The 22,434-nt window shown below is 37.4% G+C and overlaps 1 protein-coding gene across 1 annotated transcript; it reads left to right on the top strand.

Annotated features, from left to right (window-relative positions):
* The first annotated feature begins 1,181 nt into the window (after positions 1-1,181).
* Positions 1,182-21,860, top strand: LOC141397943 (uncharacterized). Its single transcript, XM_073974933.1, has 12 exons — positions 1,182-1,255; positions 1,520-1,873; positions 1,940-2,209; positions 11,307-11,469; positions 11,546-11,724; positions 11,788-11,969; positions 12,037-12,290; positions 12,361-12,514; positions 21,058-21,169; positions 21,232-21,391; positions 21,454-21,581; positions 21,661-21,860. The coding sequence occupies exons 2-12, from the start codon at positions 1,828-1,830 to the stop codon at positions 21,714-21,716; spliced, it is 1,704 nt and encodes a 567-aa protein (XP_073831034.1). The 5' UTR covers positions 1,182-1,255; positions 1,520-1,827; the 3' UTR covers positions 21,717-21,860.
* Positions 21,861-22,434: the final 574 nt, after the last annotated feature.

Here is a 22,434-nt window from a genome sequence, read left to right as displayed (position 1 = left end):
TTTTCGAACTTTTAGGGGGGAGGTACCGGAAGGAGTGGACCTATAAGCACCACCTTCGAATTTCATCTAATCTTCTAAGAAATATTACGATATCCAAAGTGTGGACGAACGCAGAATTCGGTTCGAGAGTTATCGTGCTCTCCAGCCACTACATATGGTGCCATAGGTGGTTTTTATTAGAGTTGTGTAGTTCCGGAACGAACTAGTTCCAAGGAACTATTCCATACAAAGAACTATTGGAACTATATCCGGCTTTTGCATTTATATAGTTCCTTAAGTTCATATAGTTCCAACCGTGCATATAATTCCTTCCATTTGTATAATTTATTTTCTTAATTTAATTCCACACTTACTTCGCTCTTTCACGTTCGGTTCCTTCATCATTCAGATGCGGCCACATTCTTAAATAAACGTAAATCACATCCTCCTTGTCAGTTTATCCTCCAAAAGATAAAAACAAAAAGAAAGATTCGTTCAACTACTTCACTCTCTGAACTATTTGTAACGAAGCAAATAAAAAGAACGACGAAAGAGAAAGATTCATTGAACAATGTATATCGCCTCGGAACTATGGAACTATATTGAGGAACTAGTTCCTTTTGGGAAAAGGAACTAGAAAGATCGATCCGCACCAGGAACTAGATTCCCCAACTCTAGTTTTTATAACTTTCGGGCGGTTTTTCCAAGAAGTATGGACTTGCCCCTGAAACAACTTTTACCGTTAAAATGCAATCTGCTTCAACAAAAATCAAAGTGATTCGGGAGCAGGTCTTAAAGTGAACTTATCCGAAATTATGTGTGAGAGGTATCCGAATGAGTGGACAAATATAGTCCATATTCGATCATGATTTATATCTGGTCGATATTGACGTATAAACGTGTAAAATGTCAATTCGAAAGCTGGAAGCAATTGTTGGTTGACCCTTGTAGCACCCTGATGACTGACTTGTAACTTACAACTAACACTATATGGAACATTCGTTACCAGCTGATGCAATTGGTGAGTGAGTCATTTAAATAACTTCGTTGCTATTTACTTAAACAATAATGTAACGGTGTGAGACAGTATAAAGTGACACTTTTTGGCACAATGAACCGGCATGGTTAGGTAGGTTATCATCAGTGTTGGATTGCTTGCTATACAGAAGGCAGATCGTAAACAAATGTCGTCATTATGTTTTAGTGACACTGAGAAAAAAAATCAAAATAACAACAAAAACAACGATAATATCAACAGTTAATCTGTCATTTAAAGGTGTTATTATGATAAGAGGCATCAGCAACAGCAGCGGAGATATTGTGATAAGATCAAAACAAACAATATTCTCATCATTGAGATTTTCAATGATTTGCCAATAATAAACATGGAAAAATTTGTTATTTGAGACTAAAAAATTAATAAAAAAATCAATAACAATATTAGACATAAAATAAGGTCAACTGTCCAATCTTCCTCTTGATGCCAAGGAAAATATTTTTTTTCATAACTGCAAACATTTCTTTTTTCATTTATTATCAGAATTTTTTGCAAAGCAATATCATATTTTATGAATGAAGATAAGACGGATGTTGTCGTACGTCTAAATCCACAAAATGAGTATACAATTTTTTATAAGACGCTATAACATCCCGAGTTATTAATCAGTTAGTCCCGAGACCCTTGATGGAAAGGTTTAATTTTTGCTAAAAGTGAAATTTCACAATAAAAAAATTGGAATTCCAAAAAAATGTGTTGATAAATCGAAGAAAAAAATTATTCAAAAAAATTGTGTGTTTGGTGTAAAAATAGCAACAAAAGCAGTGCAAAAACCTATTTAGCAATTTATAATGGGGTCCATGACAACAGTGACAGCAACATCCTCTTTAGAAAAAGGTGCGTGCGTGTGTCTCCATAAATATTTGGAATTGTACAGAAAAAAATGAAAATGTTTACTTTCAGATAATTGTAACAATAATAATAACAACAACAGCAAAAACAGTAATAAAAGTAGCAGCCCCACAATGCATGATGGACCAGCTGATTTTGAAACAGCCATAAAGGCTTGTGGTTTTGGTCGTTTTAATATTTTACTCTTAGTGGCGGCCTTGCCTGCCGTCATGGCAACAGTCCTGGAGACTGCTGTGGTTTCATATATCCTGCCCAGTGCTGAATGTGATCTTAGTTTGGATTTATTGGACAAGGGAGTTCTTAATGCCATTACATATGCAGGTAAGAATTCAGTTTTATTCTATTTTACCCCATGACATGCTTTCCTTAGTTATGCGGAAACGAAGAAAATGCTGAAGCCACCGACATAAGGGATTGTCCTCAGGTGCAGCAAAAGCATTTTTCATGATTCTTGTCCCAGAAAACTACCAATTGTTTTTAGTAAATTTTTATACCCTCAGCATTTATGCTAACGAGGTTATATACACTTTCATACGGGCAAAATGTGTCTCATCGAAATAATGGTTTTAGACCCCAAGTATGTTTGGACGAAATCCGTTTCAGACAATTTGGAGTTGATTTAACCATGTCCATCTGTCTGGCTGGCTGGAGCGCACGATAACTCTCGAACTGATTCGGTCCAAAATTTGGCTTTCGTACTATTTTGTCCAAATGTAGTTTAAGTTTGAAGTTGGGTTATATCGGTCCACTCCTTCCGGTACCTCCCTCACAAAAAAATATAAAATAAAAAAATGTCACTAAAATGGTACACGCTATATCTGTTGAACGGAGTAACCAATTTGGTCCACTTTTGGATCTCCTAATATTTTGCCAATTGTAGTTTAACCTCGAAAATGGTTCATATCAGTCTTCTCCTTATGGTTAAAGTTCAACACTTTTGTTTGAGTGCAGATGCTTCTCTTTATAGTCCTGTTTACAGCGACATTATGTTTTTTGTGGACAAGTCCATGCTTCCTCACATAGTGGTCCAAATGATCACAAGTTCAAATGTCCTAAAAGGTCCACACAATTCTGAACGCCCCCTAAAAACATAATTTTTGGGAAAAAGGATTTTGGTTTTGTAGCCAGAATTAAATCTGACCGTAGATGAATGTTTCAATTCACATAGGCTGAGGGTATATCTCCGCTGGCAGATGCATAATTGATCATTAAGCCCGATTCCAACGAGAAGTTAATTAAAAATTAATACTAAAAATGATATTCGCCTAAAAGGCAACATTTTCAAAGCCGACTGATACATACTTTCTTACTTGTTTCCTTCTGAAATAAGAAAATGCACATCTTAATCACTTTCCAAATTTGTAGTTTGTGAAAAATATTACGTAGTAGGGTACATAAGCTGTCTCGCCTGCTTGCCTTGCTTGCTTCTGATAAAAGAATAAAAATAAAAGGCAACGTAGTTCGAAATTGGCTTGGCCTTCTTTAAGGCCTGCGTACATAAGCTGCTCTGCCTGATTACCTTGCTTTCCTGCTTCATTTTTGACATAATAAAAATAAAAGAATAAAGAAGGCCGAGGAAATTTCGAACTGGGTTGCCCTTTTCTTTTTTATTCTTTTATCAGAAGTAAGCAAGGTAAGTAGGCAAGGCAGCTTATGTACGCAGGCCTTTATTCTTTTATTTTTGTTATGTCAGAAATGAAGCAGGAAAGCAAGGCAATCAGTAGTAGAATTCTGTAACTCATTTTTCGAGTTACCAAGTTACTAATAGTTTCGGTAATTAACGAAAATTTTCGGTAAGTTAACAACCAAAATAAAGTTGTCGTTAATTCCTACCGATAGCAACCGTTTTGTCAAATTTTGGTGATACCTTTCATTCATAATTTTGCGTCTTAATTTTACCGACTTTTGTCGTCAACTCAAAAAATGTGTTACCGAATTCCACTACAGGCGAGGCTGCTTATGTACTCAGGCCTTTACATCTATGAAACTACTGAACCGATTTTCCTAAAATTTTGCGGAATGACAGGGATGGCCGCCGGCCACATATTTTGTAGAACTTTGGAGGGGACGAGGTACCTCCACTTTTTTTTAAAAAAAACTTTTGCAAAAATTTCAATAATTGTATATAGTGTTAAAAGGACGAATCGGTACGTTTACAAAAGTATATATGGGCTGAAAGAGGACACTCTCGGGCATCATTCTGTGAAAACTGTGACACTCTCCGCTCATGCTGGTAGGGACGTCCTCATTAACCGTGTAATCTGCACTATACCCCTCTGGTCATTTTCGAGAACTGAATGCCACAATACATGATGAGCATTAAAATCCTCCAAGACCAGTCGGTTACGACCCTAAAAAAGCGGGCTGATGTATTGCCTATAAGGTTAACCAACTTTACCTCAGAAGTTCCACACCTGACTACTAGGCTCAAGCGAAATAGGTCTGTATTGAACAAACTGGTGTAATAAATAGTAAAGCCAATCCCCAAACCCCACTTCTGGTGCGATAAGATCATCACAACGCTGTAAACTGCAGTTGTTATTGATCTTATTCTTCCGACTCATGAAATTAACTACTTCCTCGGTCTTATCTCGGAGTCCAATGCAATAAAATTGCAAAAAGGATGCAGTTTCACGAATTGGAAGAACAACGGCTGGCGTTAAGGGCTGCGTGTGTGGCTGCTATTTTTATTCAGATGACGACGACTCACTGGGGGCTCTGTTTAAGATGTTATCCCTACTTGTCAATTTCAAAAAATCCAAAAAAAAATGTTGTTGTCTTATTTTGAAGTACAGGTAGTATAGAGTGTGCCGCAAAAAATTCAAATTCAAAGAGCAAAATTGGCTGAGATATGACCTTTCAAAGTGGAGAACCCGTAGTGGTTTGTTGGGGCGTAGTTTATTGGTTTATTATACCACTTCTTTTTGCATAATTTTAATGTACCTCATAATGGCTACCTGTTGGGAATTCCCTGAAATGAATTCTGTATCGGACACGTCCAAAAGCGTATGGCGTCCCGCCTTCGAAGTTTAGTAAAAAGTACCAAAAAGCTTGGATCCAAAAAATGTTGACAGGAAAATTGATTGACAAGCTCACTGTCTATTAGGGACTTGCAACTCGACGACATTCGAATTCAATTCACGATATGCATGAGGCAATATGGGCGACATTTGATCATTATAGTTCAAGCGATACAAATCCACGTCACGAGAGATGTTCAACCGGTGAAGACTCGTGGTGTTAATATCGACGTGCTCGAGCAAGAAAAGACGATTTCATACACGATTACAGACCACTTCCATCAAATGATTTCGATGCTATTAGACCTATATACAACTATCTAAGTAAAGAGTCTTTACTCGAAAGATGCGTCGGCGACTTCAATCAAAATAGCAACGAAAGCTTCAATCAACTTATATGGAGAATTTGCCCCAAAACCCTTTCAAGTGGAGCACTCGTTGTAAATTTAGCAGCTTACATTGCGATTGGTCTTTTTAACGAAGGTACAAAATTATTGTTATTTTATTTGAGCTCGATCGAAGTGAGCTGTGGACAAAACGCACACGAATATGCTAAAAAAAATCGACCAAGCACGAAATGCACTGGCAGAGAGATGTGCGGCCGAGTGCACTCGTGAAGGAAGAATGTGAAGGCAACACCAAATTTCCCTATTACAAGTTGCGTCGTCGGCGGAAGAGCTCCTGTATGGACTAGGAATAGATTACTCCTTTTAATTTAAAAACAAGTGAGCAAAGGCTATAGTCGGGACGGGGCCGACCATGTGATACCCTACACCACTACCCTTGTGCATAAGCTTTTCACTGGTAAACATTTCTTTTAGGGAATATAAACCGACTACCACCAAAAATAATATACCTCTTTCTCTCTGGGACCCCCATAAGCAACAAAAATTTCGTGACCATCTATCAAAATTACGACCTGTAGCTTGATTGCAAAAAATTGAAGAATTGGATGCATTACCGACTATTGTGGTATCTCCCTTGTTTGACCACCTTCGCCAACCTGCTTTACACCAATGTTAAGGTAATATTTTCTTCTTCCATTGACAGGCTTTGCCGTTGGAATACCCCTACTAGAAGCCAATATATTCACAAAGAATAAAACTTTGAATTTGTCTCCAAATGAGTTTTTCCCCATTCCGACCCCTAAATATTATCCGACTATCACCACAATCAATAGGCTTCTTCCTCTATGGGACCCCCATTAACCCCTAAAATTTCGTGACGAACCGATCAAAATTGCGACCTGTAGCGTGATTAAAAAAATCGGAAAATGGGATGCATTATCGACTATTGCCATATCTCTGCTATTTGACCACATACGACAACCTACATTACATCGTTGTAAAGGTGATATTTTCTACTTTTCTTGCCAGGTTTTGCTTTTGATATACCTCTTAAAGAAACAGAGATATTGGCTTTGAAATAAAACGTTGACCTTTCTCCAAATAAGTGTTTGCCCATTCCGACCCCTGAATATTATCCGACCATCATCAAAATCAAAAGGCTTCTTTCTCTTTGGGACCCCCATTAACCCCCAAAATTTCGTGACGATCCGATCAAAATTGCGACCTGTAGCGTGATTTCCAAAAAGATAGAAAAATGGGATGTATTACCGACTATTGCGATATCTCCGTTATTTGGTTACCTACGCCGACCTAGTTTGCATTATTGTAAAGACGGGATCTTCTACTTTCATAGTCAGGCTTTGCTTTTGGAAAATTTTCAACCAAAGCTGTGATATTTGTCAATATAATTAAAATCGCAAAAATAAAAAATGGGGTTTTATTTGCTACTATTGCGATATCTTCGTTGTTTTACGAGCACCTACTTTACATCATTAGAAAGGTGATATTTTCTGCTTTCATTGCCAGGTTTTGCTTTTGGTATACCCCATATAGAAGCTGAGATATTCGCTTTAAAAAAAAACGATGTCTTTTTATCCACCTAAGTTTTTTGCCCTTTCCGACCCCTAAATATTATCCGACCATCACCAAAATCAATAGGCTTCTTCCCCTCCGGGACCCCCATCGACATCCAAAATTTCGTGACGATCCGATCAAAATTGCGACCTGTAGCGTGATTACAAGGTTTAGATGGACAGACGGACAGACGGACGGACGGACGGACGGACACACATAGCCAGATCGACTCAGCTCGTCGAGACATTCATTTTGGTATATATATGTATGGGTCTACGACCATTATTTCGATGCGTTACAAACTTTTTGGCCAAAACCAACTTATAATACCCTCTCCACATAGTGGTGTAGGGTATAAAAAATACATTTTTTATTCATGTAAACCGAAATAAAAACTTAAAACACGTTTTTCTCGAAATGCCATTTTTAAAGTCGTTGCCAACGATAGCTCGAAAACGGATAGACCGATCTTCGTGTATTTTGGAGCGCTTATTAAATACATAAAAACCTTAATTTTTTTTTGCCGATTTTTGGCCAAAAATAGGTCCATTTTTTTCGTTAAAATCGAAATTTTGACTTTTACAGGTCACTATTTTTGTTAAAATAGATTTTTAAAAATTCTGTCTAGCTTAAAGACAAGATTATTAGGTTCTTAAAAAACCAAAATATATGAAGATCGGCCCATTCGTTTGCGAGAAAGCCTTGGCACCGCAAACGCTTTTAAAAAAATGGGTTTCACAGGTAGCCATTTCCCACAAAACTGTGCAATATTTTTTAACAAAAAAAAAAAAATCCAAAGGTAGTTTAAGATGTGCTCTTTCATGGGAATAAAAGATTTACCTAAAAATATTGGTAGTTTTCTCAGAAAAAATTATGAAAATTGAGTTTTTTTGGCCATCACAACTAGGGATAACCCCTGAGATACACCCTCTACCAACATCTGTTGCATCTCACCGAAGTTTGAGTGTGGTGGATGCGGATGTGACAAACTGAGCTCATATAAATTGAAAATTTTAAATTGAAAAACAATACAAATACAAACATGTGTACACTGAGGTGGCAGCCGACGGCCGGAACACGGGTGTGTTTCCGGGACAATCCGGTACGAAAGAACCTGCTGGTTGCTGCTACACAAATATTTTTATTCGTGTATAGTTTTAGTTATAGTTTAGTCATCAATGGCTCAATTCTGTTTCTGTGTCCATATTTAAATTAGGCAATTTTCCTTGCGGCAATTGTCAGTCTGAAGAAGAGAAAGGTGAGGCATATGGTAACTCCTCTCTCACCAACAAACTGACAATTGCCGCAAGGGAAATTGCCTAATGTAAATATGGACAAAGAACAACAGGGCACAAAATATTACATTTTAAAAAATTGTAACGGATATATGGACTATGGACTATGAAAATATGAAATGAAAACTTATAGGGCGTTAAAAACAAAAAAAAAAAACAAAAACAAAATACATGTATTTCAATTTGAAATAGACTGTGTCCTTCGTACTTTTCACATACATACAAGTATGTTAGTTAGTGCGTCCATTAGGGGTTTCATTCGTCTTTTTCATGGACGCCAAACCAAATTATGGATTGACATGTGTCTATTTGTGCTGAAATGCTATATCCAAAATAATAAACTAAAGATATGAAGAAATATCGAAAATATCAATAACTAGCAGACACAGGACCGCATTGCTGGCCCGTCGTACGACAAATTTTTATGGACTTTATACTTTACAATTCAAAAATAGGTATTCTCTTCCTCATTTCTTTGGGTCCATTGTCAAACCGATTCATTGAGGATTTTAAATTTATCAACAGATTTTATCTGTAACCTTTCTTTTCTCTTACGGACTGTCGGATTTTTTCGCCCATTGCTGCTGTTTAGGAATTATTATCGTCCTTGTCCCCTGTGTTTATCCTAAAGCGATCAAATTATAAAAGTTTTAAAAAATGGTGAAGTCGAATTCTCCCGCTTATTGAGTTATTGAGACTTATATGTTTTTAGTTTTTCATGGCTGATCGACCGTTGAACCTCACCATTAAAGGACATTTTTAAATATACAGTTTTTATACCCTACACCACTATGTGGGGAGAGTATTATAAGTTGGTTTTGGCCAAAAAGTTTGTAACGCATCGAAATAATGGTCGTAGACCCATATTTATGTATACCAAAATGAATGTCTCGACGAGCTGAGTCGATCTGGCTATGTGTCCGTCCGTCCTTCTGTCCATCTAAACCTTGTAATCACGCGACAGGACGCAATTTTGAAGCCTATTGATTTTGGTGATGGTCGGATAAAATTTAGGGGTCGGCATGCGCAAAAAACTTATGTGGATAAAAAGACAATGTTTTTTTCCAAAGCGAATATCTCAGCTTCTATATGGGGTATTCCAAAAGCAAAACCTGACAATGAAAGTAAAAGATATCACCTTTCTAATGATGTAAAGTAGGTTCTCGTAGGTGATCAAACAACGAAGATATCACAATAGTAGCAAATAAAACCCAAATTTTCATTTTTGCGATTTTAATTACAGCTTTGGTTGGGGACTTTTAAAAAGCGCAGCCTGTCCATGAAAGTAAAAGATTCCATCTTTACAATGATGCAAACTAGGTCGGCGTATGTGACCTACTAACGGAGATATCGCAATAGTCGGTAATACATCCCATTTTCCTATTTTTTTGGAAATCACGCTACAGGTCGCAATTTTGATCGGATCGTCACGAAATTTCGAGGGTTAATGGGGGTCTCACAGGAGAAGAATCCTATTGATTTTGGTCTTATAATATTTAGGGGCCGTAATGAGCAACAAATTTATTTGGAGAAAAGGCCAACATTTTATTCTAAAGCAAATATCTCAGAATCTATAAGGGGTATACAAAAATCAAAACATGGCAATGAAAGTAGAAAATAACACCTTCATAACAATGTAACGTAGGTTGTCGTAGGTGGTCAAACAACGAAGATATCGCATTAGTCGCTAATAGAACCCAACTTTTCAATAGTCGGCAATGCATCCATTTTTTACACTTTTTCTGCAATCACACTACAGGTCGGGATTTTGATCGGATCCTCACGAAATTTTCACACAGAGATAGAAGCCTATTGATGTTGGTGATGTCGATAGTAATATATAATATATAAGTGAAAAGATTGTGCACAGAGGTAGTGGTGTAGGGTATCACATAGTCGGCCCCGTACCGACTATAGCCTTTTCTCACTTGTTCTTAATAGGATAGATGGCGTGCCGCCTCCGAAGTTTATGCCTACATGTACCACGTCACACAACATTTCATGAAAATAGGTTCGTTAGTTTTCGAGATATAACGTACTTACAAAATGGTCGGGACTTCAGGGATTAATTCCGTAAATGTCACCAAAGCAGGAGTTACTGCCATCATTGTATTATTTTAAACCATGTCAAATCGTGCATGGGCTCTCATATGACACCTATATTTTCACTGGACCATAGCCGCAAGCCTCTCACGTATTTTCGCATACTATATAAGCAAACAATGGCTTATCCTAACTGCGTAATTTAAGTTAAAAGTACTAAAAATACGCAATTTTGGTACGTCCCATCGGGATTTTTTATATTTTTTCAAATATATATTCACCACAAATCAAAACCTAATTTTCTTAAGGAAATTGCATAACAAGAAATATGGTTTATCCTAAAACTCATAGTGAAATTTTGTGTAGAATTTTTCATCTTTTGACACTTTTCACCTAGAACCAAGTTTCATATTACTTTCATGTATTAACTCGAAAAAAGAAGAAATTTCATCAAAAAAATTGGGAAATATTTTCATTTTTTTTTTTCAGCAAAATTGATACTGCTATTTTTATAATATATAATGTAAATAGACATTTCAACTCTTTGGTGACCCATAGTGAAATTTGACGAAGAATATATTTGTCTTTGACGTCATCTCTCTAATATTATGTTTTGTGGGACAATTCTGAATAAACTCAGATGAAGTCCGGCTTTAACCGTAAAACGTGTTTTTCATTTTTAGAGATTTCTGGCGATTAGATAAGATTTACAGTTTTGGTGTATTCTGAGACCTGTAGTATAATTTTATGACGAACAATTTTGTGGAATATTTGGATTTGATATGATCACATTTTAAAGGAGTTTTTGAAAGATTTTCGAAAAAAGGACCAACAAGACCACTTCGATGAACCGCATGAGGGTTAAAATTTTTAATAAAAATATTGCCCAGATCTCGAATATTTCCAAATAACTGGAAATGGGCGGAAATTGCTCCGCCTACTTTGGTAACTTTCCGATATAAACTTTAAAAACGCCGATACACGTGTCTCATATTTTTAGCTCTACTTTCATAATCTTCAGGGTTTTTCCCATAATTTTGTAAAAAACAATTGAATTTTGTTGCTGCTGCAATTACCAACGAACGCCATTTGATTTTTATTTATAAAGATTAATAATGTTTTTCTATTCCTTTTCAAGGTATGATTGTGTCCGCCATTGGTTGGGGTTATTTGGCTGACAACAAAGGTCGTCGAAAGTTACTTATATTGGGATTCTTTCTCGATGTGGTGTGTGTTATATGCGGTGCAATAAGTCAAAGTAGAACCCAACTGATGATTGCAAAATTTTTTGGTGGATTTGTGTAAGTAGTTTGCGTCAAATCAATCAATATTTTTATATAACCAAACATCTAAAACAATAATGTTATGTTTTTATAGAATGTGCGGACCATTTGCTGTCCTGATGACATATTTATCGGAATTTCATGGCAACAATTTTCGTTCGCGTATTATGATGATAATTGGAGTTATGTTTTCAATGGCTGCCATAATGTTACCATTATTGGCCATTATTGTCTTACCATTAGATTGGAATTTCGATATATTAAATATGAATTGTAAGTTAGTTAAGACAATTTAATATGTTAGTTCATGAATTAAGTATCCGTTTCCATTTCTAGTTGTTGCCTGGAAAATGTATTTGGCCATTTGTGGAATACCGAGTCTTATGAGTGGCATTTTCTTTTGTTTCTTTCCGGAGAGTCCACGTTTCCTCATAACACAAGGACGAAATACCGAGGCCTTGGAGGCATTTAAGAAAATGTATGCCCTAAACACGGGCAAGCCCAAGGATACATATCCTGTAAATAAAACTTTATTTTTTATTTTTCCAAATATGTACTTCTTCATAACCTATTTTGTGTTTCCAGATCAAAGAATTAATAAAAGAAATCAAACAAAAAGATGATAATGCGGATAAAGTTAGTGTAGCTACCATTGAGGCTAATATGCAAGATATTTGTAATGAAGAAAAACAAGAGACTGTTGTTGCTGCGAATAACAATAATGTTAACGATGTAACGCTTATGGATAAACAACCCAATACATTTAAAGTGTTGTGTTCTAAGGAGTATATGGGTCTATGTTTCCGTGTTTGTCTAATGCAATTCTTTATTTTGTTGGGGTAGGTTTGCTGCTGATTCTTTATTTTAATTCTTTTGTTGTTAATTTAAATATTTTTATAATATTTCCAGACAAAACACAATGCGCCTTTGGCTGCCTCAAATGTTTGCTTCCCTCAACGAATATGAACAAATTTCCAGTGAAAGCACCAGCATGTGTACCATTCTGGAGTACAGTGTCAATAAAACGGAACTGGTTAAAAACCCCGTTGATGAATGTGTTGTGGTAAGTTTTATAAACAAATGTTCATTCAGTATGTTAATTAGTTAGGTGGGCTATATATGATGTATAGACAGAAAGAACTGGCCGATATTTCGCTTTTTAAACCCTCATCATTTAGGCTAACGAGGTTTTAGACCCCACATATGTTTGGACGAAATACGTTGCATACAATTAGATTGTCTGTTTGATTGGCTCACGATAACTATCGAACGTATCAAACGATTTGGTCAAAACTTTGGATCTCGTAATATTTTGTCCAAACTTAGTTTAAGTTCGACGATAGGTCATACCGTGCCACTTTTTCAGATACCTTCCCCACAAAAGTTCAACATGTTTCGCTAAAATTGTTCACGTAATAACCTTCGAAATGAGTAAGCGATCCAGACATATGTATATCACGTTTGGTCGTAGGTTTCTTAGAGCTTTTGGGTCATTATGTCAGGAAGCAGGGATGTGCCAACGAAAAACATTATGCTACTCTTAACATTAAAACAAGGAGTATAAATCAAAACTTTGCTGGAACTGCAAATAAACAGAAATTTTGAACTTTTGTGATGGGGGTAATCGAAAGTGTTGTCCGATATAGACCTTCTTGTAATAAGATTTCGTTTATGTTATGAAAAGTTTCGGGCAAATCTGATACTCGATTCGCAAATATGTATGTTCGTGAGGCGGCTGAATTCTCAGGTGTTTATTATTTTATGTTTGCGTGCTCGTTCTTCTGCTCAATCTGGCTCTAGGTATATCTCCAGTTCCAGGAATGTGTATGCTTCGATGGGATGTAACCACAGATCCACTGAAGTAAGATGAGTAGGTTTGGCAGGCCAGTTGAAAATGTGCAGTGTGTTGTGCGGCAGATCCTTGGTGACTGCAATATCCCGAGCGTAGTTGAGCCAAAACTACTCTGGCTTGTCGTGTCAGCTGAAGCTCCTCAGATGCGATAGATGGGAGATGTATGTACTCCGAGGACTTTAATCCCACTATAGTTGCTTATGGCCTTAGAACTACGTCCGTGTGAATGCTATTCATGGCTGCTTGATATTCTTGTTGATCTAGGGGTTCTCTCCTGTTCGCTTGATGTGTCTGATTGCTATGACTCTCACGGTAACGCTCAAGCAAGTACTGCAACAAAAGCATATCATTGTGTTGCTGTACTGCCTCCTCATGTGGATAGTTCACTGAAGAGGGCGGAATACAGGAGAGGTGGAGGTTAAACTTCCTTTTTCACTCTACGGAGTTTGGACTTCTTGTTTCTGAATTCCACGTACGACTGGCGTTCACACATATAATTAATTATCCAACGTTTCGGACTTGGCCGGAAGGTTGTCTGCTCCTCAAACCAATGCTCCGAATACTCGCTCGCGAGTGAAACTCTTCTCGGATTTGAGCAAGTTGAGGGTGGCAACTTGCCCCCTCCCCAACGCCAGACAAAAACTTATCCCACCCTCAAATAAACTTGCCCCAAATCAACAAAAAATATTGCATCCAAAGAAAATTACCACCTTCCCCCAAATTTTCACTCGCGAGTAAATCGGAGCTCTGCCTCAAACAGCGTGGAGTGCCTAAAGTTTGATAATTTAAACGCCATCATCACTGTTCTATCAAACGGCTTATCCTCGTTGAGTCCTCGACAAGTATGTATGGAGATGACGTGCAGAATCCATGTTGATTGTCAGTAGTTGGATAGCTATTTCTGACGCTGGGAATGACTAAAGCCTTAAGGGTCTTTGCTACGGACGACAAAAGCGAAATCGGGCTGTACGATTCACTTCTGCTGGCATCCTTGCCTGACTTCATTAGCGGTACCACCAGTTATGATGTCTCGGAACGTCGTTTCCGCTACCCGAACATCAGAATGAAAGCGCAGAACTCTGAAGCGGTGATTGGTGAACTCTCTGAAACTCGTCCAAACGACTTTCTCATGATTGACCAAAGTGCGGCGTTTAGAGGTGATGAAAGCGGGCGGTCAGCTAATGGAGACAATTTGGGGAGATGGTCTGATTGTCTGATCAGCTGACACGATGGTTATGTTTGGCGAACTGTGACACTCTCCTCTAATTCTGATAGTGGCGTTATAAATCACCGTGCCAACCGTAGAGCTATCAATCGGCACAGCCAGCGCTATACCCCTCTGGTCGTTTCCGAGACGGAATGCCATAACTCATGATGCGCACAAAAGTCCACCCAAGACCAGACGGTTATGACCTACTAAAAGCGGTCTAATGTTGGGCTTGTAGGCTGAAATATAGCTATTTATGGGCGGGATATGTACGTTCAGCAACTCTACCTCGGCAGTTCCCCACCTAATTGCTACCCCCATACATTCCATATACGGGTCATTAGAGTAAGGCTCAAGCGAGATAATTTTGTATTGAACAGACTGGTGCAATAGGAAAGCTAATACCCCACCTCAACTTCGTTGTAAGCTTCAGTTGTTGTTGAGCTTGGTTTCCTGCCCTGCCGCGACCTTTATATTCTTCCGACTCATGAAGTCCACTATTTCCTCAATCTTACCCCGGAGCCCATTGCAATTAAATTGCAAAAAGGATTCATTTTTTGGGGTTGACACAACAACGGCTGGCGTTAAATGCTGTGTGTATGGTTGCTGTTGGGGGACTGCGGGGGAGCTTCGTAATCTGACGACTCGCTGGGGGCTGTGTTCTTGCTGTATGCAGCAACATAGTCCCTCACAAGGACAAGTCCAGAGCAACCCCTTAGATGTACCCACTCCTGATATCTATTGCATCTTAGCGAAGGCTGGTCCTGGGATTTCCTTTATTTAGCCGTGTGTGTCAATGTTGTGTAGCAGTTGATGTGTACAGCAAATGCTAGTGTTTTTAAGCAGTTGCGGAGATATCACACCGCCTTGGGAAAACTCCCTGTTTTACTTTGCGGACATTCGACTTCTTATTTCTGAATTCCTACTTATGGCGGGGAGTAGCGGCTCTAGAATCTTCGCTACTGGCGACAAGTGGGAAATCGGCGAATATTCGCCTCTGATTTTAGTAGCGGGATCAACATTCTAACATTCCAGGCTTCTGATAAATTGAAGACACCTTAAGTATTACCATTAAGATTCCTTGGCTGACGGGTCTGTTATATGGCGTACCACGCTCCTTTTCATTCTATCACTCTCGGGTTGCTCTATAAACTGCAGGTCAAAATAAGACGCGAACCTCGATGAAACGGTGAAAGCATGGTACAATTACACAGGTAGTGGTATCACACCCTTTATAAAAAATATTTTTGTTGTAATTTCCCCAACAACATAAAGAACATTTTGACATAACATATTCAAAATTTTAAGATGCCACTGCCTGTGTAATTGTGTCATGGGTGAAAGTAACCGTTCTCTCATTCTTCTTTCCCGAATTCGAAAGTGAATAAAACGTTGCCCTAGCATGTTGACTTCAAGAGTGAGTACACTAATTCTTGGGTCTTCAAGATTCTTGCGACGAAGCTCATTGCACTCAATAGCTTGTTCCATCTCCCCTTCTGGGAATTTGGTATAATTTCGGGTATTTGTCCAGAAGACAATTATATATCCCGGAAAATTGTCTCAGCTACCAGAGGATCTGAATCAATTGGCAACTCTCTAAAAAGTTCTTTGCTAAAGTCTTTGAACTCTTGCCAATCAGCTTTTCCATGGTTCAGAAAAGTACAGCGGCCATAGGTTATGAAGCTAGATGGTCTGAGCCAAGAGAAAGCATGTGTTGCCAGGGCACGTGATTTATCGGACTGGGTGCTACAATGGTGATGTATGGTGAGCTGTGGCAATTTCTTCTTATCCTCGAAGGAGCGTCTTCATTCACTCAGCTTTTTGTTGTCGACCGTGATGTTTCTTCAACTCATAATGCCTACAATTTCGCTAACTTTGTTTCGGAGACCGTTTCAATGGAAATGCAGGAACGAAGCATTTTCGGGTCGCTGAACCACAATAGGTGGTGTTAGATGCTGCATTTGTTGTTGTTAGGGAAATTGGGGGAGCGTTTGGTATTCCGACGGCGACGAAGTTGTAGACCCGCTGTTAGACATTCTGGGGCAGCAAGCCGCAATTTAACTCCAATCACAGTTGACATGGAGGCGGCTAAGACCAGAGTAGTCTTGGAAGTGAACCCTTTTCCTACATCCATTACATCTCTCGGATGTTGACATGTGGTATATACGGATCTGGAACAGATTCGTGTATTGGTGCCTATCAGTTATTTTAGTTGATGCGGTAGATTTTTTTAGTGCTCTTGGGCCATTATCTCAGGAAGTATGAACTTGACCCCAAAAAATTGTTACCCAATCCGATGCACATTCTGAATTTTTGAAAGTTTCTTTAGGAATAACCCAAAAAAGTTTCTGGAAGAAATATTACGATGTGCAAAGTTTGAAGGATTAGGGAGGGCATAATTTAAGCGAAAATTGTTAAAATTTTCTAGGTGAGGTATCCAAAGAAAATAGGTTAGCATAATGGGTGAGGGTACGAGGGTTGCTCCATAACTTTCTGGCCTAGGCAACACTGCGTGTTGTTAGGCGCCGTTTGATATTTCTATTGGAAAGTTTAAAATTTTTAGCATAAACGTGTTCGGAACAGTTTGACATACGACCATGTGTTGGGTAGTTTAAAGTGAATTGAAAAAATCACTTTGCAAAAAAAGGAATTTACTTGTGAACATTTCCGTTCGATAATTTTTCACAACTTTCGATGTGAATAATCACGACAATAGTGGCTCTTGTCGATTGGTGCAAAGAAATTGAGAATAAGAACGTCACAGTCGACGAATTTTGGATCTATGCGTATGAGCCCTAATGGCTAGCCAAATCCAACGAAAGTTGTTCATGGAAGAAGCACTTCGAAGCAAATGGTTGCCTGTTTCTTCGTCTAAACTGACCATGTGGTTACTATATGGCTTATGGAAAGCAGGACGGTTAATTCTGAGTGGTGCACTACAAATTCATTGCCTGAAGTCTCCTGAGAAATCCGAAAAACGAACCAGAGAAGACGAATCATTGTGCACAATGAAAATGTGAGCTCTCACACATCGATTCAAATCAGCGCCTTTTTGGCCGGACAAAACCTTGAATTGAGGGGTCATCGGCTGTACAGCCCTGACTGGAGATCCAATGACTTCATTTGATTTGAAAAAGTGCTTCAACAGTTGGTTTGAGCGCATAAAAAGTTTATAAATCATGCTGGAGAATACTTTGGAAAAGAATAAAACCATTTTTTATACCCTCAGCCTTTAGGCTAAAGAGGGTATTTACACTTTGATACGACCAAAAATGTGCCTTATCGAAATAATGGTTTTAGACCCCAAGTATGTTTGTACGATATCCGTTTCAGACAATTTTCAGTAGATCTAGCAATGTCCGTCCGTCTGTCTGTCTGGCAGGCTGGTGCGCACGATAGCTCTCGAATGGATCAATCGATTCGGTTCAAATTTTGGGTATCGAAATATTTTGTACAGATTCGATTTAAGTTCGAAGATGTGCCATGTAGGTCCACTCCTTCAGGTACCTCCCCCACAAATGTTCAAAAATTGTCGCAAAATGTATGCCCACGATAACTGTTGTAGGGAGTAACCGATTTGGTCCATACTTTGCACATCGTGTAATTTCTACCAAACTTAGATGAGTTTCCAATATGGACTCAATCGGTCCACTCCTTCGGGTACCTCCCACACAAAATTTCGGAAAAGTTCAGTTAGGACCTGGTCTCGAATCGCTTTGATTTTTGTTTACGCACGTTGTATTCGCTGTCCTCTATACGACGCTGTAAGTTTCATTAGGGGCAAGTCCATACTTCCTGAGAAAATAGCCTGAAAGTTAAAAAAACCCTATGACACCGTGTGTAGTGGTTGGGGCGGAAGATAACTCTTGAACGGATCTGCCGAATAGGTCCAACATTTGGCTTTCGTAATATTTTGTCCAAACTTAGTTCAAGTTCAAAGATGTGCCATATAGGTCCACTCCTTCCGGTAAATTCCCCACAAAAATCCGAAAATGTTCGGAAAATTTGTGCGTACGATAACTTTTGAAGGGAGTAACCGATTTGGTCTATACTTTGCACATTATGAAATTTCTACCAGACTTAGATGAGGTTCCTGTATGGACTCAATCGGTAAACTCCTTCGAGTACCTCCCATACAAAATTTCGGAAAAGTTCAGTTTAGGACCTGCTCTTGGTTTTTGTTGTAACATCTTGTATTCACTGTACCCTATACGAAGGTACAAGTTTCCTCAGGGGCAAGTCAATACTTCCTGAAAAAATAGCCTGAAAGTTGAAAAACAACACATATGACATCATGTTTATGGGTGGAAGCGCAAGATAATTCTCGAACGGAAACGCCGATTCCGGCCAAAATTTGGCCTTCTTAATATTGTTTCCAAACTTATTTTAAGTTCGCAGATAAGCCATATCGGTCCACTCCTTCAGGTACCTACCTCACAAAAGTTCAAAAATATTCGGACAAATTGTGCGCACGATAACTCTTGATGGTAGTGACTGATTTGGTCCATACTTTACACATTCTTATAATATCTACCAGATATAGATTAAGTTCGAATATGGACTATATTTGTCCACTCCATCCCGTACCTCCCACAGAAAATTTTGGATAAGTTTACTTAAAGACCTGCAAGTACATACTTCTTGAGAAAACAGCCCGAAGGGTGTAAAAACCCCCTATGGCACCCCCATGGTCTATGTCGGTCCATTCCTTTATCAACATTTCCTAATCAACATTTTTGTCGGTTCATACGACCCCCTAAATACATAAGTTTCAAAGATGTCAATATTATAAGATAGGAAAAGTCAATTGTGAAAAATTAACTGTAGAGGAAGTTAACCTCTGTTGCTACGATATCATAGCAACATTCTGTTAAACGAAAACTGTTAGACCAAAACTTAAAACTCGACGCCTGACGTGTGCGTACAAAAATACAAAAACAAAATACATGTATTTCAAATTGAAAACAAAAACAAATACATGTATTTTGTTTTTGTATTTTTGTACGCACACGTCAGGCGTCGAGTTTTAAGTTTTGGTCTAACTCATTGGAATATTGACAAGAAAAACATTAAAACCATGGCACAATTACCAAGGTAGTGGCATCGTAAAATTTTGAATATGTTATGTCAAAACTTTCTTTATGTTGTTGGGGAAATTACAACAAAAATAATTTTTTTATAAAGGGATTAGACTTTTCATATTCGATCAGCTGGTGTGATACCACTACCTGGTAGTTCTGCCATGATTAAAACTCAAATTTTACGCCGTTGACTTTTGTTTTTTTATTAAATAAAAAATAAGAAATATTGAAGAAATAAATTTCAGCCACAAAACACGACGTTAATGTTTTCTGCCGCGAGAAATGGGAATCAAAAACGATTGGCATTGCTGTTATCAATTCCAGTGTGTTGTGTAGCCATCTGTATCCAAAATGTGGAACTATTAGCATATGTTTTTGGAAAATGCATTTGTTTGGGTCTTTATTGCTATACGTCTTTGTAAGTTTTTTTGTGAAAAAAGTATTTCAATTTGCACAGGCTGAGGGTATATCTCTGTCGGCAAAGCCGACTGATACTTTTTTACTTCTTATGATAAATATTTGCATTTCCACTATTAGGACAGAAACTTTTCTATTTCCCTCGTACACGCAGAGAAAAAAATATGTTTGATCCAACAATATTCCAAGAGCAAAATATGTATTGTTAACATATTGTTGGATTCCTCATGTTGTATTGTAAATCCAAAAATAGTTTGTGTCAACTGAACAATATTTCTCTCTTTTCTTCGAAAATTTGTTTCTCTTCTCTCGCTATTCGATGCCGTGTTGAAAAAACAATTTTGGTGAGTTGTGGTGTGTTTGTATGACATGCTGCCTTTACCTTTGTTTTTGTGTGTATGTACTTGTGAGACTCTTGTTTTTATTTGTTTCTGTTTTGTTTCATTCTTCTTTCCTTTTCATGTTTGATATGGTGTTTAATTATTCCTTATGTTGTGGTGGGTTCTTGTGGCTTTTTGTTTGTCTTTGTTGTCAGCCAATGCAGCAAACCATGTATTGTGTTCATCAATGATTGCAATATTATACGCGACATTTATATCCAAGTTATGCGAAAAGTGTATATGAGAAGTATATGCACTCAAATCAAAAATTTCTGGGCTGGTTTTCTGTATTGACAATACTTTTTGTAAACAAAATTAGATTATGATAGTTCCTACAATCGGTATTGTTAACGATTTTAACAATATTGCGGAAATTCGAAAGTTGTTTTTGTTTTCTATGTTTGGAACAAAAGATGGTATTTTTGGATTTGGATTACAATGTTTGAACAAAACAAATACATTTTTGGAACCAAAACATATATTTTTGTTCCAACAAAAGCGAAAAATATTTTTTCTCTGCATGTATCAGCCATATTTTTTCTCTAGGTGTAAATATCTTCATTGGGTTTTAAAAGTAGCTTACCAATTGACGACGAAAAGATAGGTGCTCACTTTCCTATCCATAAGTTAATAATTTACCTCCATTTATATTATTTTTTTGTTTTACAGATCATCACACCTTCATCCTATACAAATAATATTATTGTGGCCTGTGTGGGCTTTGTTACATATTTGGTGGCTGGTACACTTATTAATGCTTTGGGCAATAAGAGGATACAAGGTGAGTTTTATTCCAAAAACAAAGTGACAAGGAATCTACAAAAACTATAAATTTAATTTTAGTTATTGGTCTCACTGCTGCCGGCACCTGTGGCATAGCCCTGTATTGGTCATCCTCCTCGCTGTCAACATTAATCATAACAGCAATGTATTCAGCACTGGGTAGTATGTCCGCAACTTCATCTATAGGAACTTCTGTTAATCTATTTCCGACATCATTAAGGTAAAATATTAAAGTAACCAAAAATATATTCTCAATTTAATATGTTTCTTATTGTTATCTAGAACAATGATTGTTTCGTTAACCATGATGATTGGTCGCATGGGCTCAATACTGGGTAATGTTCTATTTCCCATTTTAATGTCATTCGGTTGTATACCGCCCTTTGTTATGGTTGGTGTGGTCATGTATCGTAAGTATTTCCCACTGGATTTGTTCAATAGGAAAGAATCTTTTAACAAATCTTTGCATTTCTCTTTCTTTCCTTACAGTTGGATGTTTGTTGGCTGCATTTTTACCAAGTACAAATAAAGTTGAACTTAAGTGAAAAGGAAAAAAAGTATTGTAAATGTGTATTTATTATTAATTTATAAGTTTTAGTCAAAATATAATTTGTAAATAAAAACAAAATAATTTTAAAGATAATTTATGTCGATAGTGTAAATAAAGCTTGTTAAACAATAAAATAAAACACTGTAAAAGTAATTGAAAATATTTTTACTGCTACTGAACGTAGGGGAAAAAATTATAAAATGCCACATTATGGACATCAGAAAGCTGCAACCACATTAGTCAGCTACATCATTATCTCTTTGACCTGTAGTGGGATTCTCTAACGCAATTTTTTGTTTTCGACAAAAATCGGAAAAATTAAAATGTTTATAATTTCGGTAATTAACGAAATTTTTTGGTAAGTTAGCAACCAAAATAAAGTTGTCGCTAAGTTCTACCGATAGCAACAGTGTTGCCAACTTTTATTTATACTTTTTTGTCGGTAACCAAAAAATGCGTTAGAGAATCCTACACTGAAGGAAAATTACGTTGTATCAATGAAATTTGTCATTGATTTTGAACCAACGTAAGACTTCATTGTATTAATGAAGAAGGTTAAGGTTAGGTTAAGTTTATTGAGACTTATAATGCCAACATATAATGCCAAAAATTTACATAAAAAATAACAAACGAGAGGATAACTTAAAACTATAAAGTATGGTTTTAATTTTAATAAATTGCATATGTTAACAAACTGACATAATAACGATGTA

Source organism: Musca autumnalis, unplaced genomic scaffold, assembly GCF_047663935.1.
Source record: "Musca autumnalis isolate F117 unplaced genomic scaffold, ASM4766393v1 scaffold_3, whole genome shotgun sequence".
Classification (NCBI taxonomy): domain Eukaryota; kingdom Metazoa; phylum Arthropoda; class Insecta; order Diptera; family Muscidae; genus Musca; species Musca autumnalis.
The sequence above is the reverse complement of the archived record's forward strand: the minus strand, read 5'-3'. Positions and strand labels throughout refer to the sequence as shown.

Coding starts and splice junctions, on each gene's coding strand:
- LOC141397943 (XM_073974933.1), top strand. CDS start 1,828: ATGGGGTCCATGACAACAGTGACAGCAACATCCTCTTTAGAAAAAG. Junction 12,291..12,360: donor CAATTCTTTATTTTGTTGGG/GTAGGTTTGCTG, acceptor TAATATTTCCAG/ACAAAACACAATGCGCCTTT. Junction 21,582..21,660: donor GGTTGGTGTGGTCATGTATC/GTAAGTATTTCC, acceptor CTTTCCTTACAG/TTGGATGTTTGTTGGCTGCA.